The sequence below is a fragment of the Acanthopagrus latus genome, chromosome 12, assembly GCF_904848185.1.
Source record: "Acanthopagrus latus isolate v.2019 chromosome 12, fAcaLat1.1, whole genome shotgun sequence".
In the NCBI taxonomy this organism is placed as follows: domain Eukaryota; kingdom Metazoa; phylum Chordata; class Actinopteri; order Spariformes; family Sparidae; genus Acanthopagrus; species Acanthopagrus latus.
In genome coordinates this window covers 17,504,820-17,521,603 of record NC_051050.1, presented here as the reverse complement: position 1 = coordinate 17,521,603, position 16,784 = coordinate 17,504,820, and the positions used below count along the sequence as shown (strand labels likewise).

The 16,784-nt window shown below is 41.9% G+C and overlaps 1 protein-coding gene across 7 annotated transcripts in view; it reads right to left on the bottom strand.

Moving 5' to 3' along the window:
* The window catches only part of sema4d (sema domain, immunoglobulin domain (Ig), transmembrane domain (TM) and short cytoplasmic domain, (semaphorin) 4D), a 46,633-nt gene extending 31,870 nt beyond the window's left edge, over nucleotides 1-14,763 (bottom strand). For 3 of the 7 annotated variants that reach the window (XR_005078297.1, XM_037118132.1, XM_037118131.1), the window contains exons 1-2: nucleotides 14,492-14,763; nucleotides 3,144-3,260 (exon numbers count right to left, since the gene is read on the bottom strand). Coding sequence is in view for 5 of the 7 variants with exons in the window: in XM_037118132.1 (XP_036974027.1) it covers nucleotides 3,144-3,181 (38 nt within the window). In the remaining 2 variants the exon portion in view is untranslated. The remainder of the gene's footprint in view (nucleotides 1-3,143; nucleotides 3,261-14,491) is intronic. The other 4 variants (XM_037118133.1, XM_037118134.1, XM_037118129.1 and 1 more) reach the window with 4 other exon arrangements.
* Between the last annotated feature and the right edge of the window lie 2,021 nt (nucleotides 14,764-16,784).

The following is a 16,784-nucleotide window of genomic DNA, read 5'->3' as shown; positions in this document are numbered from 1 at the left end:
TGATGCAGTTAAGAACAAAGATCATTTAAAAAAAACAAACATTTGTGTTCAGGTGCTTGGTTCAAAGTCGTGAAAATGCAATCACTTACTTATAAACAGATTGCAGAGGAAAGTCTGGTAAACATGTGTTCACAACAAATCTCTCTCCAGACTTCAAATGTCTTTTGAACTTCCGACCAAACATTTGGGCGTTCAGCAGGTTTGTAACTACATGTTGCAGTTTTGTGTAAGTGACAGAGACACTCTTAAATCAGCTTCTGGTTGGATCCTTCCTCCCCTGAGGCTGACATGAATACACACACGTGGGACTGACTGATACAGATACACAAAGCAAACAGATACACAGTAGGCTGGGAAAGGCCTCTCATCTCTATGACAGTGTGGTCATTCCAGTAAAAGCCCCCAGCCAAACCTTACCCCACCACACACACACACACACACACACACACACACACACACACTCATCTGTGCAGCCACCCTTACTGTCCATCTATAAACATCCCAAGTCCCTGACAGAGCTGTCAGCGTGCACCACCACAGGTGGGGGAGGGAAGGAAAACGAGAGGGACAGAGGAAGAGAGGGAAAACAGGGTTTGCTATGAGAGAGGATATTCGAGCGTGCAAATTCATACAGCGGTTGAAGAAAGAGGACAAAGAAGAACGAAGAGAAATGAGTAGGAGGAGGATGGAACCATTGAAACATGAACGTATGGTTTGAGGGCTGCTGGAAAAATGTATTCTTACATCTCTTGCTTTTGTGTTTTTCCCCACAGACTGGAAGGACAATTCAGAAATGAGATTTTTACACTCAGACATGTGTTTAAGGCAAAATAACATGTTACTCCAGCCAAATGTCAAATCTTAATATGACTACATTCGCTCTGCTCATTTGGGGGCTTTGTCTTCCTGTCCTACTTTCAAAATATGATGCAATACAGTGAACCCTGGTGCTAATCATTCTAAAAGAAAAACAACAGAAAAAGTAGGTGAAATTCCTGCTCATTCAAATCCTCATTGGAGCGCACATGGACCCTGTACTTTTGTGCGCATACACACACAAACACACACACACACTCACACACACACACACAGCAGTGCGTTGAAGAGGATTATGCAGGCTTGAATTTCAACAGAAAGAATCCCAGTCTACAAGCACTACGGCACAAATCTGGCTTTAGAAACTTTCCTCATCCCAGAGCATCCTGCTACAAAAGGAGGCTGAACTTCAAACTCCTGCAGTGGAAACATGTTCATTTTTGAGGAGGCAGGAGCACATTTGCTGGTGGATAATCAGCTGCGACACTGATGGCATGGAAAACAGATGCAAAGCTCATATACTGTACAAGTGTGGAGATTGCATAAGATCCTTCAGTGCACAATTTGTTGGAAAATGTCAGAAAACGATATGTCTGTAGGCTAGCGTGTGTCTGGGAATGCGCATATCTGGAGGAATGTCCACTGATATCCCGCTATGTGTAAATGTTTGCTCATGTGCGAGCTGGAGGAAAAAAAAGGCGGGGGGTGGGTGGGTGTTTGTGAGTGTGTGTGCGTGTAAGAGAGAAATTAAGTGGCCGTCTTCTTCTGCCTTTGTATGAATCTTAAGTAGTCCCATGTCGAGGGATGCTTTGTTCGCCATCACTGTCGGGGGGCACGTCCTCCAACTTCTCCCCTCACTTCCTTTCGGCGTAACATTTATCATTCTTCCCCGACAACGAACAATCATCCTACAACATGGACTAGCATCCAGTGCACAATAAACTTACCACCCTCCCCCCTTTTTCGGCCCCTTTTCTGGTTGCTCGGATACCTTTCATCCGACGGGACAGCTTGTCAACAACATCATCACTTACTTAGAAACTCCCCAACCTTCACTTGACTTTGCTTTCACTCATACCAGCAGAGCCTTATTACTAAAAAAATACTGCTGCAGCTTGTTCTTCAAAATAAAAGGCTTCCAATGCCATCTTTTTCTTGTTTTCCTTTTATTTTGCTTCCAAAAACACTTAAAAACTTCCATGTCTGGCTCTGCAAAAGCAGTGGTGCAACCTTCTAATTTGCAAAAGAAATTCCCCTCTGGATAAATATAGCGTTATTTGGCTCTACTAACCAATTAGATGCACAATATATTTTATGCTGACATTATAGTGTACTGGTGTTATCCAGAAGAGCTGCCGCGAGGACTGTTTCATAGAAACACTAAATGACTCAGACCTCCCCCTTCTCTCTCTCTCTCTCAAAAGATTCAACAGGTGCATTAGTTATGCTGAATCAGCTCGACCTCATTTCATCTAGCAACACTACCTTGGAAACCTTTGCCTGCTAAAGAATCCATCCAGAACTATTCATCTCTCTGAAAACAACCTGTTTCTTCTGAACTTTTTTTTTTAACTGCCCCTTTAATTTTCTGTAACTCAAGCACATAATAGGCCTGGCCTTGTTTGGCCTTCACCCCGTTTTGCGCCTATCCCTTTCAGCTGACTGGCCTGTACCACTTATTCCGCTTATTATGAATGCTGACAGCAGATTATTTTGCTTACTGCACCCAAATTCTCCATCGTCTATAGATAAAATTCAACGCACACTAGACTGGGAGACAAAGGCAAAGTTGACAAAAGAGACAAAAAGAGAAAAGAGATAGGGAGCATGGAGAACGAGTCCAAAATGAAAAGGGGGAAGGGAAATGATAAAGAAGGAGCTACAGAAAAGAAAAAGAGGCAGAATACAGACGACAGTATGGTAAAGGCTCAAAACCCTTTAAATGACTGTGTTTTGTCAGGGAAATAAAGCCCAACCAACAACAGCGGCAACATACCAGCATAGTGAGCAAGAATGCAAATCAGCCCTGATGCAAATGACACACGTCTTCAGGGGCAAAACAGACTGTCTTTATACCCCACCCCCCTAACACAACACACTTCTCTCTGTGCCATCAGAGCCCCCCGACCCTCCTCCAATCCTGTACTGAAACACACTCACACAAACACTTCCAGGAAACAATCTTGTGCAGGGCAAGAGAAGTGTGATCACAAGAGACAACATCATCTTCTTACTTCACACTAAACAAAAGGCCAGAGTACAGTGGGCTTTTTACACAAACACACAAACACACTTTTGAAAAAAAAAAAAATCACTAATCCACTTACTTGTCGGTCATGGCGTCGGCTAGCGAATACTGATTCATTAAAACTTCTTTTCACTCGTCTTCACACAGTTGGAAATGGTTGAGGGAGAGGCCCAGGGGTGAATGTCAAAGCACCAAACTACAAGAGAGAGAGAAACAGCAACGTGAAGGGCAATGTACTTCAAGTCCTACCGTATCGTGAGTTACACCGTCATATCCACTTCTAGTAACCAATAATAATAATGAAACCATATAGTAAAGGGCTTCATTGTAACATGAGGCAACAGCTGATAACCATTTGTATCATCAATTAATTGTTGTCTTTAAAATGTCAGAAAATAATGAGAAATGTCTGTCACAGCCTAAGGTGATGTATTCAAAGAGCATGTTTAATTTGACCAACAGTTCGAAAAACAGTCTAAAACCCGAAGATGTTCATTTTACTAATCTAAATGACAGATTAGCTTGCTTGAGGAAATGCCTTCGGAGGCACTCCCCTCTTTGCCTTCAAAAGATTTCATTATAGCATACTGATACAACAAATAGAGTCAAAACTGACCTTGACTGCAGTTCAAGGCATCCTGTCAACAGTTTTAAAGATGTCTCTTTTATGCCGATGCTCTATGGAGATAACGGTTTCGAGCCGGAGGGGAATTTTTTGCTGCATTATTGCAAGTGGCCAACAAGCAAAAATGGAAGAAAAAGGCTAAACGGAGACGTTGTATCCAGGTCTAAATAATACAATCCACTTCCAAACACTCCTACAAATAAATATAGAAAGTATGCTGATAAATACTGGTAATTTATGCAGATATAATATGCATTTGAAATGGGGATCTAGTCCCCAAAAAAGTCTCTTATTATTAATAATGTCTGACACTTTTGTACATGTATGGTTCAGTGCTCTCTTATAGGAAACAAATACTTTTGGTCAGAGAAGATCACCTCTATTGTGATGGCTACTGAGTCATGTCAATCACTGAGGACAAAGAAATGCACTGAGCAGGCCATCGTCAGGCTGAGACTACACAGCTAACTTTGCAGACATGCTTCACTTGCTCACAATTAGCCTAGCAAAGCCCTGCTCTCTCCCAACTTTCTGGGGGATACTGTCACCATAGTTACCAAGGCAGCCAACCAGCCAGCCAGCCAGCGTAAATAAGAAATCCTCTGGGTAGCAGGCAGAGAGTACAAATCCAATCACAGATGAAGATTGCATTGTGTGACTAAGACACAATGATGACAATTCTGAATGAGAGCGACTGGTTATTGTCCAGCATCACATTTATTACACATTTAAATATTCCTAATTATCGACAGGGTGTGACAAATTTGTACAAACACACACCTCTGCTAATTATGGATATTTGGGGATGCACATAAATCAGCAGATGTTCCCTGCCAGCATTCTGATTTTGAAATTTTAATGAGGTGATGAGACGTGGCACATCCTGTGTCCTGCTGCCTGATGAGCAACCTCTAAACTTGGCATTAGCTCTTCCGCTCATCTGCCTTTAAACGATTACGATAGCAGCACATTAGATCCATAGATTATACCGGGTTATGCGCTAACACACAGTCGTTAGACAGATTGTGACCTGCCAGAGAGGGATTTAGGTCCTATAAGCAGATAAAGGTTGGATACCAATTCACAAAGTATATACAACAGATCCAAAGCAGAAAGGGAAAGGTTTTAAAATCATATGTTTTATCTAAAAAATAACCTAACACTGATTAACCAAAGAAGACCAAATGGTTTTATTGCTGTCAGGGAGACAGGGCAGCGGAGGTAGGGTCTCAACCCCACCCAATCGTATCAGCCCCAAACCCAGACAGACAGACAGCTGCCTCCGAGCCAGCCAGCGGCAGTCCGTCTGTGTGAGGACGTTGGCTCAGCAGGCTGATGTGCCTCATTTTTGCCGTTTCCTTTCAACCTTTCCACATGACATCATCCCTGACTGAACCTGAACTGATGCTCAAGTGCATTTTATACCTGTGGGTTTGTCGCTTCTTTTTTCCCCCATCTAATAGCACCTCATGTGTCTGTCTGTCAGCCTACTTTAGCTGTATACACCCATGTAATCTACAGTAATCAATTTAGTTCCATTTCCTCTCGTCTATCAGCTTGTGTGTTTATGGGAAATATTCTCAAAACAGGAAAGAATTAAAACAGTTACCAGAAGAGATGTTTTTATGATTCAGATAGATGCCTTTGAATGGATCTGCCAAATTTGAAAATGTACAAAGACTAAAGAAGCACCATGAATTCATCTATGTCTAGTCTGTGTTTTTGCACAATGTGGCAATCTATCCAAGTCTGAGAGCTTCATATGAAAAATGCCTCATGGGTGCTGTAGTGATGATGTATGTAGTGTTTTCCTGTGTTCCTTCCCCAAAACCCTAAATTAAACTCATGCCTTCTCACGCAAACAATCGAACAGTGCCTGGATGGTGGCCTTCAATGCAATACCCAATGCAGCACCCAATGCAGCAAGCAATAAAGAACAGTCAAACTGTGCTTCAAGAAATCTGCAGCTGAGGGTTTAAAAGAGGTCATGTGAATGACAACAGATGGGGGTTTTCTACCAGTGCACGGCAGAAATGTAGACCTACTCAGGGCCTGAATAACAGTGCTCTTTGAAGTGGAGCGATAGCACTTCAACAGACATGTAAGCCTGCTTTGATCTACCTGAAGGCCAACACTCAAACACAAGCAAACCAAGTATCGTTTTCTGATTGTTTAAATGCCCAGTTAAGGAGAGCGATGTCTAGGATGATCAAGGAAAATGGCCAAGTTAGAAGATCCATACAACTTCCTCCCCTCTCAAAAGATTTGAGTTCCTTATGTCAGCAAGCCAGAGCAAGATAAACTTTTCCCACATATAAAGCTGCACAGACATTGTGCGACTGTGTTAATCTTGTATTCGTTTCTGCAAAGCCAAAACTAGAGCGTATCGGGACCAAGACTTTAAAAGGTTGAGACCAAGAGTAGACCAAGACTTTTACAGGATAAGACCAAGTCAAATCAAGACCAAGGCAAGACAAGACCAAGTCATGAGCAAGACCAGAGTCTATCAAGAACATGTTAAGATCAAGACCAAGCATCAAGTTTTCTTGTTGACTCTTTTTCTTCCAAAACATACAATTCTAAAGTACAGATTATATCAAACAATGACAAAATACAATGATATCCCTGCAGTTGTGGTCTTGAAATATATTCCAGAGTCCTCTTTGTCTGAGACCAAGACAACACCAAATAAAAATACTGTTGATTCCAAGACCTAGAGCTTCAAAAAGTGGTTGAGACCAGTCTTGAGATCAACACCAATGTTAAATACTTCAGCACCACAGCCAGAACCTGCAACACTTACACTTGCATCTTATGGATCAACTGACCAGCCTTGATGTGACTGATCACACTAGATGCACGCACTGCATCCCTGTTTGGTGATGTGTAGTGGCGATTCCAATAAAGTTTATTAAAACAAGATGGCTGCGTCCTTAATGTTGACAAAAGACAAAGACAGCATTGCTTTGTGCAAAAAGGAAAATATGGAGTTGCAGATGTCTGGTTGATGCAGACAGTCTGATCTGTCTGTTCTGCAGCCAAGTCAAGTTTTATATAACAGCGTCTCAAGACACAGTTACATATGTTAAAAAAAAACAAAACACTTAAGAGCTATTGCTGCCATGAAAGAAATTGGACCATGGAAATGCTCAAACTGCAAGATTTGAGCAAAAAATTCAATATGCCTACAATCAATTTGCTTGTCCATATGCTGAATGATTCAATTAATCAGGTGTCGTGAGCATCATCACACTGCACTCCAAACACCAACTGATGAGACAAAAATGAGTTGGGGCAAATTGGCTGAATCCATACAGTGTCTTCCTGGCTTTACCAAAAACAATACAGTCAGCAATTAAATAAAACAATTTTAAAAAACTCTCTATTCTCCTTTTTAAAACATTTAAAATTTTTACTCATGCAGCCAAAGTGAAGCAAAAAGCAGCTAATCTAAGTGTGGGTGTTTCCTCAAATACAGACACAGCAGCGTCCCGCTGCATCATGAAAACACTGAATTATTTACCTCCCAGATGAGATTTAGGTAAAAATAGCATGCACCATACTGGAGACTTCTCTCCACTGCACTAAGTAAACATGAACACATATCTGATTGCCACTGCAGAGGAAAAAGGTGTTGACATTGTCAGATGCCAGCAGTCAGCACGCTCCGCACAAGCTGTTTGCGACGTGGATCTTACCATAATCTGTGTGAGTGGGAAGATCCTGCAGGTTGAGGGAGAGAAACGCTGAAAGAGACGCTCTTCCAACCCAGCTCAGTCAAACTGTTATTACTGGGGAAGTCACCACCGTTTTGCATGACGGATGAAAAAAAAAATAGAATATGATCATCTAGCACGACTAGTCTGTCACCTCCTCCCTCTTCTGCTCCCCTGTCATGCTCCTTCTCTCTCTCTCTCCCTCCTTCAGTCTCTCTCTCTCTTCCTCCTTCAGTCTCTATCTTGCACGATAAACACTGAGAAAAAAAAGCACAGGAGCTGCAGAGGGTGGAGAGATAGTGCTTGCCCTAAAGGCTCGCTTTACTTGAACGCATGTCAGCGTGCAGACTGTCTCAATCTGAGTGTCTAACAAAACGGCTGGGGTTGCCTTTCCCCTGTCGCAGCAGTCAAACGCCGCTCGCCAGTGGGGAGCGACAGCGCTGAGATTGCTCCTCTGGAAAGCGTCAATGTACACAATTGCTGAGGAGGGGGAGGGGGAATTTGGGGTGGCTGGTGAGGGGGAGGGGGTTGAGGTTAGGGTAGTGTGTATGTGCATCTGTGGGAGTGTGTCTATTGTTGTGGGGACCTTTTTTCCCCCCCTCCTTTAAGGAGTGAAAGGGGACTGCAGGTCCAGCTGCTACCCTCTCTCAGCACTGTATTTAGCCCTCAGTGATGGACACCCAGTTGTGAGTTCATTAGGAACACCTAGCTAAAACCAACACAGTCTAATGCATGAGTCCTGCAGTAAATTCTACCTTCAAAGAAATTTGTAAGATTAAGTTTTTGTTGAAACTGTTTTTGAGTGGTGTATTAATAACTGAATCGTTATTTTGGGGCTATAGTTTGTGGTTATACATCAGACTGAGATGTGTTTCAGTTATTAAATTTGAACCATTTATATCAATGAATAAATAATAGATCCTCTGTCAGCACTTCTCTTAAAGAGTATCAAGTGAAATGGAACATTTTAATCTTCATATAGTCATGATTTATTGCAACAGACTGCATTAGTTCTATCTAGCTGTGCCAGTACAGGGTTAGAGACCAACAGCATCCCGTCGTCCTGGAGACGATAAATGTGTTCAGGTCAAACAGAAATCTTCCCCCAGGACACTTTCCAAATGAAAGGGGGTTTTATATGTATATGTTACTATTGCTTAGCGAATGACAAACTGAACCGGGCACAGCTAAAACGGAGCGTGGTTTCTTGAGCTTGTTACCATAATTACTATTACAGAAAATATGACAAGTTAAAATCGGAAAATACACCTTTAACTAACTGTTGACGAGGGAGGCACCCTATTTTTTCTCTGATGCTGCACTGTGAACATCAAATCCATGCTGAAATCTGCAGGAGGAGAGCTTGCTGGCCAATAGCAGCTGGTTTTTTTTGGCTTAGGGAGCTAAAGGAGTCTGTTCAAGTAAACATGAAGTGTTAAACTGTGTACTTCAGTTTAAGCTGACAACACAACAAGTTTACAGTAAATAAATGGACTGAAGTACACCAGCGGTATAACATGTAGAGGCAATTACAGATGATGACAAAGATATACAATTTACATTCACTTTGTTGTCCAGGAGCCCTGCGTGCCTAATAAACTGGCAACACATACAGTCCAACTAAAAAGACAGTTTGCATCCTCAGGCAATGGTTCGTTGATGTTGGGGCCATTTCTCTCTATGCAAACACCAAACACAGCGAGCGACAACAAGCTGATAAGACACATCTGATTAATATCTGCTGACAGCAAATAAAGTTTCCGTCATCTCTATGCAAAACTTTCACCTATAAACAAATCATACTGGGCATATAATCTTTGGGCCGCGTCGTTAAAGATAAAAGTTGCACAAAGCCAGAGAGCACCTTCTCCATTCAGCTGTGACACACAGAGATATCCTCCAGAGTAACAGAATGTACTGTATGTAGGCTAGCTTCCCGCTCCATTCCCTTCCAGCTCCCTGCCCTCAGCCACACAACGCCCGGGAACCTTTTCAAAACATCAAGTAGGCTGTCAATAGCTCTGCAGTGATGCATCAGTAAGCTTCCTGCACTCCCAGAAAAAAAAAAAAAAAAAAAAAAACACTCAGGGCTATGGGTGCAGCATCTTGGGATTTCCTGTGCAGTTCTAAGTAATACAATTACCGGCATCAAACAAATATAAAAGGCATCAAACAAATAAAAGGCTTCTCTGCCACAGACGCTAAGAAACTACTTTATGCCAATGGGAAGCATTAAAGAGACTGAACTATGCAGGGTGTGGACTGTTCTTCACCTTTTGTTGTTACCCAACATACCAATCGACAGACTGGAAACCAAGCTTAACATCCAGTATTTACTTGTTCTCAACCTCTGTTCACTCATGAGACAATTTTGCAGAGCCATCTCTGGAATGCGGCACTGCATTATGCATGGCCAGTAACACACAAGCACACATAAAGTGCCTGCACACATGCCACTGTCTGATGCTGATACAGAGCCAGATGCTTCTTTCATTGCCAATAGGAAATTATTCCAGCCTGAGGGGTGTTGGGGTACTTGGGTGTGGCAGGGAGGGGAGGTTTGTGTCTGTGTGTTTCAAAAGGAGGTGGGGGGTTGCCCCAGATGTCTGGTCCACGGAGCCAGCCCAGCACACCTCAACATCAGAGCGCTACAGACTGGCCCCTGACCTCTACCCTTTAACTCCTGCAGGACCACAACAATGAGGCTGCTGCAGGTCATACATCAAACTCGCCTACATCGTTTCCTCAAACCATGACATCCAATATGTTCCTATGAAAGGTCCTGGGCACGTCTTTAAGTATGCAGTACGTATGATTTTAAAGTGAGGTTCTTGTTTGCTGACTCAGCTGCCTGGAGCATCCTGATAATTGGATTGCTAATGAGCTAGAGGGAACAATGAGGGATGGGACGTGTCAAAGACATAGCACCTTTTACAGTGACCTCCACAGCAGGAGGCGGAGTGATACAGCTTGGACCATTTGCAGGTATTTCAGCCCTTTTCTACCAGAGGAGCTGACTGACGACCGAACCCAGCAGAGAGGAGGAGAAGAAAGCCTCTGAAGGCTCATGAATGGTTGCCCTCTAACCCATTAAGAGTTCATTCAATTACCTGACAGTGGTTCTCTGTAGGCATGTGAAGAAACGTGACATCTCTTTAAGCGGGGGTCTCCTTTTAGGTGGAGGAATCATTGCATTTGAATTTAGTTTAGAATGACACACAAACGCAGCATGCCAGCTCCTATATGCAACCCTGGATACGCTCCAGTAGGAACCAATTTCCAACTCTTGTTTTTTTTTTCACAAGAGAGGAATTTGACAACCAGCCAGGGTTTGTGCGGAAACCTAAACAAGGCATCCAAGTAAATAACCCCTGTCATCCAAAACAAGTGCCATTTCTGCACAAAGTTCAAGTTTCAAACAAAGCTCCCTTTCAGCCTCACCAAATTCCTCATTTTCCACCCATTTTAAATTGATTATCGATAAAAAGCGACTCGTAAAACAGGCTTGCGTGGTTGTGTGTAGTTGCCATTAACAAGCAAGAGCGTTCTGCGTAATTTCATTTCGCACATGAGAATCCTGTGCTTCCAATGAATGTGGGAAAAGGAGCAACCTAGAGATAACCCTGTGCATCTCATAAAATTGGAACTAATCAAATACAGATAAAATTGTCAAAAATAGACTAATTTGCTTTCCTAAAATGGGAACAGCGTCATGTGTGCCAAGAGTTCCTCTAGGGCTACAACTAATGTTTATTTTCATATTTACTAGAATAATCATTTAGCCCATAAAATGCCCAAAAACTCGGCTTATCTAAAAAAATCTCCAAGAGCACAAGAAGCATCTTTGAATTGCTTGTTTGGTCCAACCAAGAGCCCAAAAAACCCTAAGACTCTTCATTTACAAACTTTAATGACAGAGAAAAACAGCAAAACCCTTTAATCTAGGAAGCTGAATCCAGCAAATATTGGACATTTTTGCTTAAAATGATCAATTTTCTTTTGGTCAACTAATCATGAAAGCTCTAAATCCCTTATTAAAAAGCAGGTAGGGGAAAGTAAAATGCACAAACAGAACAATATGAATTTATGTCGAATTCTAAAAAAAAACAATCTACTTAACATTGAAAGTAAAATGAACAGAACAATATGAATTTATGTCAAATTCTAAAAAAAAAAAAAAAATCTACTTAACATTGATCACAGCTGAGAAAGAAGATGAATAAAGAAAGAATTAGCACCTATTAGCACCTGCTTCCTATCTATGTTCATCCAAAATGAAACATCTATCATAATACCGTTCATACCAGTGTCAACTCAAAAAGCTACAAGAACGAGCAACAACCTTAGAAGTCACACACAAAACATGTAACCTGAGGCAAAGTCAGACTGACTGCCTGATCCGCTCAGCAACAAGCAGCCACTGGTTTAATGATTTGTCTGCTGCTGGTGAATGATCACACTGCAATATCCTGTTCTGGCCAGTTCTCCGGGCCCCCCTGAGGGGTCTGGCTGACATGATTCTGGCTTGCCCGGGTTGCCACTGAAGCGCGAGTGAGCCTATCATATTGACAAGATCCGGGCGGCTGCCCTCTTGCCTGATATGACCCAGCAGAGGACCTGTGGAATCAAACTCGATGAGGCAGAAGAATTACTTATTGAGGCCGCGAGGGAAGAGATGTCACAGTTAATGCATTTTGGTGAGATGCTGGGAGGAGGCGCGGAGGGTAATGTCACTAACGAAGCTGCGGAAAACAGATTTAGAAAACACAACAGCTGTATTTAGGGACAGACTAAATAGCTGGCATGGTCTAAAATTCCACAGAGCCTGTGCAATGTAAACCAAGCCTTTAAATAACACCAGGGGCATTTCTTCACAGACTTTTCATTCATTCATTCATTCATTCATTCATTCATGCACTTCCTATGAGCCTGTGGGAAAGACGAATGCTGCAATTTCACAAATTCCTATGTTTATCCGGTATACGACTGTAACTAACGCCATTTTTTTTCAGTGTTGATTAATTGGCTCATTATTTTCTTGATAAATCGGTTAGTTGTTTGGTCTTCAAATGCAAGAAAATGGTGAAATATATCGATCAGTGTTTCCCAAAATAAAAGAGGCCATCCTCAACTGCCTTGCTTTGTCCACAACCGGAACACATTCAGTTTACGGTCATTCCCTTAAACTACTCAAACTGATTCACTGATTATGCAAATTGTTGGTGGTTGATGTTATAGTTGGCAACTCATCATTAAAACATTTCAGCTCTATTGCTGTAGATTGTTTTCTTGATAATTAAATGAGCCATTTGATCAATGAAACTTTTAAGGAACATGGTCATCACAGATTGAAGAAGTGCCAAACAAACAATGGTTTCAGCCTCTAAGATGATGAGTCTTGACCGTGGGCTCGACAAAACAAAACATCTCAATTTGTCAGCAGGGACTTTTGGCTTACAAATCTTTTTCTCCAATGTAGGAGAACATGTTTGATCAATGCAGATGCCAACAAATGTCCTGATTTTGAGTTTTGATGGAAACATAATCATCCCTTATAGTTGTGGATATCACAGCCACAATATCTATCAAAAACAACAGAAAATGTACTTTTATGGTTGTTTTCTTAGCAAAAATACATCAAATCCAGCTTCTCAGCTGTGCTTTTCTCTGCCTTCTGTCACAGTAAATTGAATATATTTGGGTTTTAAAAAGTTGTTTGGACAAAACAATCAAAATCATAGTGGCCGGTTTCTCTGTTATCTCACATTTTATAGAGCAAATGCTTCATTGACTGATGGCAGACTCACGAAAATAATTGTTGGTTGCAGCCCAACTTTAGTTTACCGTAATGAAATACAAGTGAAAAGCAGCAGACCAACAGTCCAAAGGCCCAAAATATTCAGTTAAGACAAGCAAAAGCAGCGGCTCTTCACATTTGAAAAGCTGGAACCGTCCAACATCTGGTGTTTTTTGCTTGAAAGATTGCTTCAAGATATACACATATTCATTTCTTTGTTGATCAACTTGTTCATAATTTCAGCTCTAATCTGAAGCAAATCCTCAGAAGAATTGTAACTCGAAACTCTGTACTTGAGGATAGGGTTGAAGTGGGCCAAGAGGAAGGTCACAGCGATGAATGTGTAAATTTGAATTATACAGCAAAGAGCCAAGACAGTCACTGAAGAGACACAGGACTTCAGTTAGCCAGGCCAGAGGGCAAATAGCGGGACAGAGAGCAGCTCTATAACTTGTTGTTACTCCCTCCGGTGCACCACATCTCCTCACTGGCTAAAGACTAGACATGCATGCAGGTGAAAGGTTTATGAGCATCCGCTGATGAGCCCCAGCTGCACAGGGCCGCCTGCCCTCCTCCTGTCTGGGCACAACAACTACCAACAACAACAACAAAAACATCTTGAGAAGCTGAACTTTAAATTCTTGCAGGTATTTCTCTTCTGGATGCTCCAACCTCTCTTCAAATAAACCGTGGTCAGTTTGGGTATGCGTTCCTGTGCTGCCAATAAAAAAAAAGTCTTTTGTTGCTGCAGAGAAAAGAGCACCCCTTGATTTATGCATGCCAAGGGGTAGAAACCCCCTGATGACCTCTGGGTGCCAGAATGGCATTTTGGAAAGTGCAAGGGGAGTTTAATCTTTAAAAAGATTTGTGTGTGTGTGTGTGTGCTCGGCTGCTGGACACGTAATATTATATTCAGCAGTTATTTTGCGCTTCAAGGACAGTTGACTGCGACAAGTCCTCTGCTAGCATCTTTACGCATTTCTCCACGCATTTTCGCTTTTTGAAACACCGCTGGGAAGTCAATTATACGTTTAACGCGACGTCAAAACCTAAAAAGAGCTCCAAAAAAAATTGATTTATAACAAATAGTTCTGGACTATTTTTCTCTTTTGTGTCTCAGTTGGGGGTTTCGGCTACAGTGCAACAAGTGCAGCTGAGCTTGAAGTCCGCGACAGCACGCATGATTACGGACCAGCAGGCTGAATATAACGAGAGAAAAACGTCCCGGCTTTTACTTTTTAAAAGTAATTCAACCCCGCAAAGAAGTGCAAGTGTGTAATGCAACTCACCGAGGGGAAGTTTTTCCTCCTTGTCCCCGGTGTTGTACGGAGATGAGTCTGGGTGCAGCAGCAGCAGAGGCAGCGAGCGTGACAAAGTTAAGTGTGTCGCTCCGTCTCTCTCAGCTCAGCATGGCGGCCGACTGGATTCAAACCTCTCCGGGCTGCGATATCAACAGACAGGGGGAGGGTGCAGCGGGGTGGAGGGGGAGGAGGAGGTGGTGGTGGTGGTGAGAAAGTCTGTGGTGGAAGAACTACTACAAATTCAAAACATTCAAACTCAAACGTTCAGATGTTATCAGCAGAATGCGAATAAAAAAAAAACGTTACAGAAGTTTGTCAAAGACCTTTGTATGTCCTGTTCAGTTGAGATATCAACTGACGTTAGCATGCTAACCAGCTAGCCCCAGGCCTGGAATATTTTATAGTTGTCAGTTAATCAATTAGCCTTAATTGCAACAGAGGCATTCATTTGTAGATTATTTCCTTGATAAGTCAATGAGCCTTTTGACTTTTAATTAAATAACCAATCAATACAAAGTTAAAACAATTCATCAATTACCAGGACCTTAATAAAAATCTCCCAGCATGTGGTGTAAATGCCAAAACTCCTTGTAGTTCGGGCTAGCAGCATGGCTAATTTAGCTAACAAGCTAACAGTAGCTACAGTAAGAGATGTATAAAAACAAGAGTCAGCAAATTTTTTTGAATTTGTGTTCAATTATACTTTTATTTTCTCCCTTAAAAACTGTCCATGCCCCATCAATCTTTACAGGTTTAGACCATATTCACATGGTGGCCATTTTATTCAAACATCATGCTGCTTTGTTCCAGGTTGAAAATCCTGGAAGGATCCAGTAGGGAATCTGACGAACTGTTATCAATTCACCACTTTGTGATTTCTTTATTTTTTATTTTGCCACTGACGATACAATGAAGAGTGAATAACATATTTTCCTCTTTCTAAGGTAGGTTACAGCAACATAATTGATCTTTAGCTTCCAATAGACAACAGCTAGCATACTTCCTCGAAAAAAATCACTGTTCTTACACAATAGAATAAGGAAAAGCATAAAGTAGATCTAAAAATATCAATGCACATCCTGCTAACATTTATTTAAGCCTTGAAGCGAATAACACTGGATATGATCACACAGTACCAATTGCCGATCAATCAGGAAGTAGTGAAATTTTAATTTGTGAGATTTTCCATGTTCATAGGAGAGCAGTATAACATTATCCTTGTATTCGAGCTTCCTGGCCTGAGGAGAAAGGGGGAGAATATTATCTATTTAATCTGGTGAAGAAAACTAAATCCTTTTTATTCAATTTAATCATATTCATGTCACCGTTGAAGTAATATTAGGTTTTAACAAATATCAAATCAGCATCAAACTCCCTGTAGTATCGTTAAACCGTACAGATTTACAAAAATATGACCGACAACATGACCCCCACGTCCTCTGTGGCAGCTAGCTGCAACCCTGGTGAAGAGTTGGTTACCTTAAACCTTTGGCTGAGGGGGGCTCTGTAGGTCGGGCCAGGGAGTTTAAAAAGGTCACTGTTGGAGGTCAGAGTTTGCACAACATTTTCCTAAAGGAGGAGTGAATCAAAAACACAGTGGAGGAAAGACAGGCTGACCCTTGTCTCATTGTGCAGGGCAGAGGAGGAGGGAGAGGGGCTTTCCATGGCACTGCAGGGCCGAATACAATACCATCTTTGAGAAAAGACAGATTGCTGCGGGTAGTAGATAGAATGGCGTCACAGTCTACCTCTGTGGCTGCTTTGTGGGTTGACTGAATAATAAGTGTCGAGAGTTTTACCTGTTGAGCTGCAGTAAATCTGTAACGTCCTTTTTGCTTCAACAAGGAGGAATTAGGCTGTATCCCTAAATATGCTAACACTCCCAGGCATCATCTATACTACAAATTGTTTATTTTCATATCAGCCCCTGGTGATTCGAGAGCTTAGAGTTGAAGGCTGGCTGGAGTTAAAAGGGGACGGTAAGTGCTGCCTGAAATGAATACGAAAAGCAGCTGGGTTTATCTTCACTCACTCCGTGACATGTGCTGCTAAGAGAAAACAGGTGACCGAGGAATGTGTGCCGAAACCCAAACGTAATACTGGCACTCAAATGATTTGTTGCCACTTAGGCAGATCTGCATTTTTAAAGTCATATTTTATGTTCCTAATCTGATTTTTAAATGATAAATTCTTTCTTGTTTGACTGTGCACTCAGCGGTGGTTCCTTTACTGTCACTCAGCAAAATAATGACATTTTAACACTTTAAGTGTGGCCGTTAGA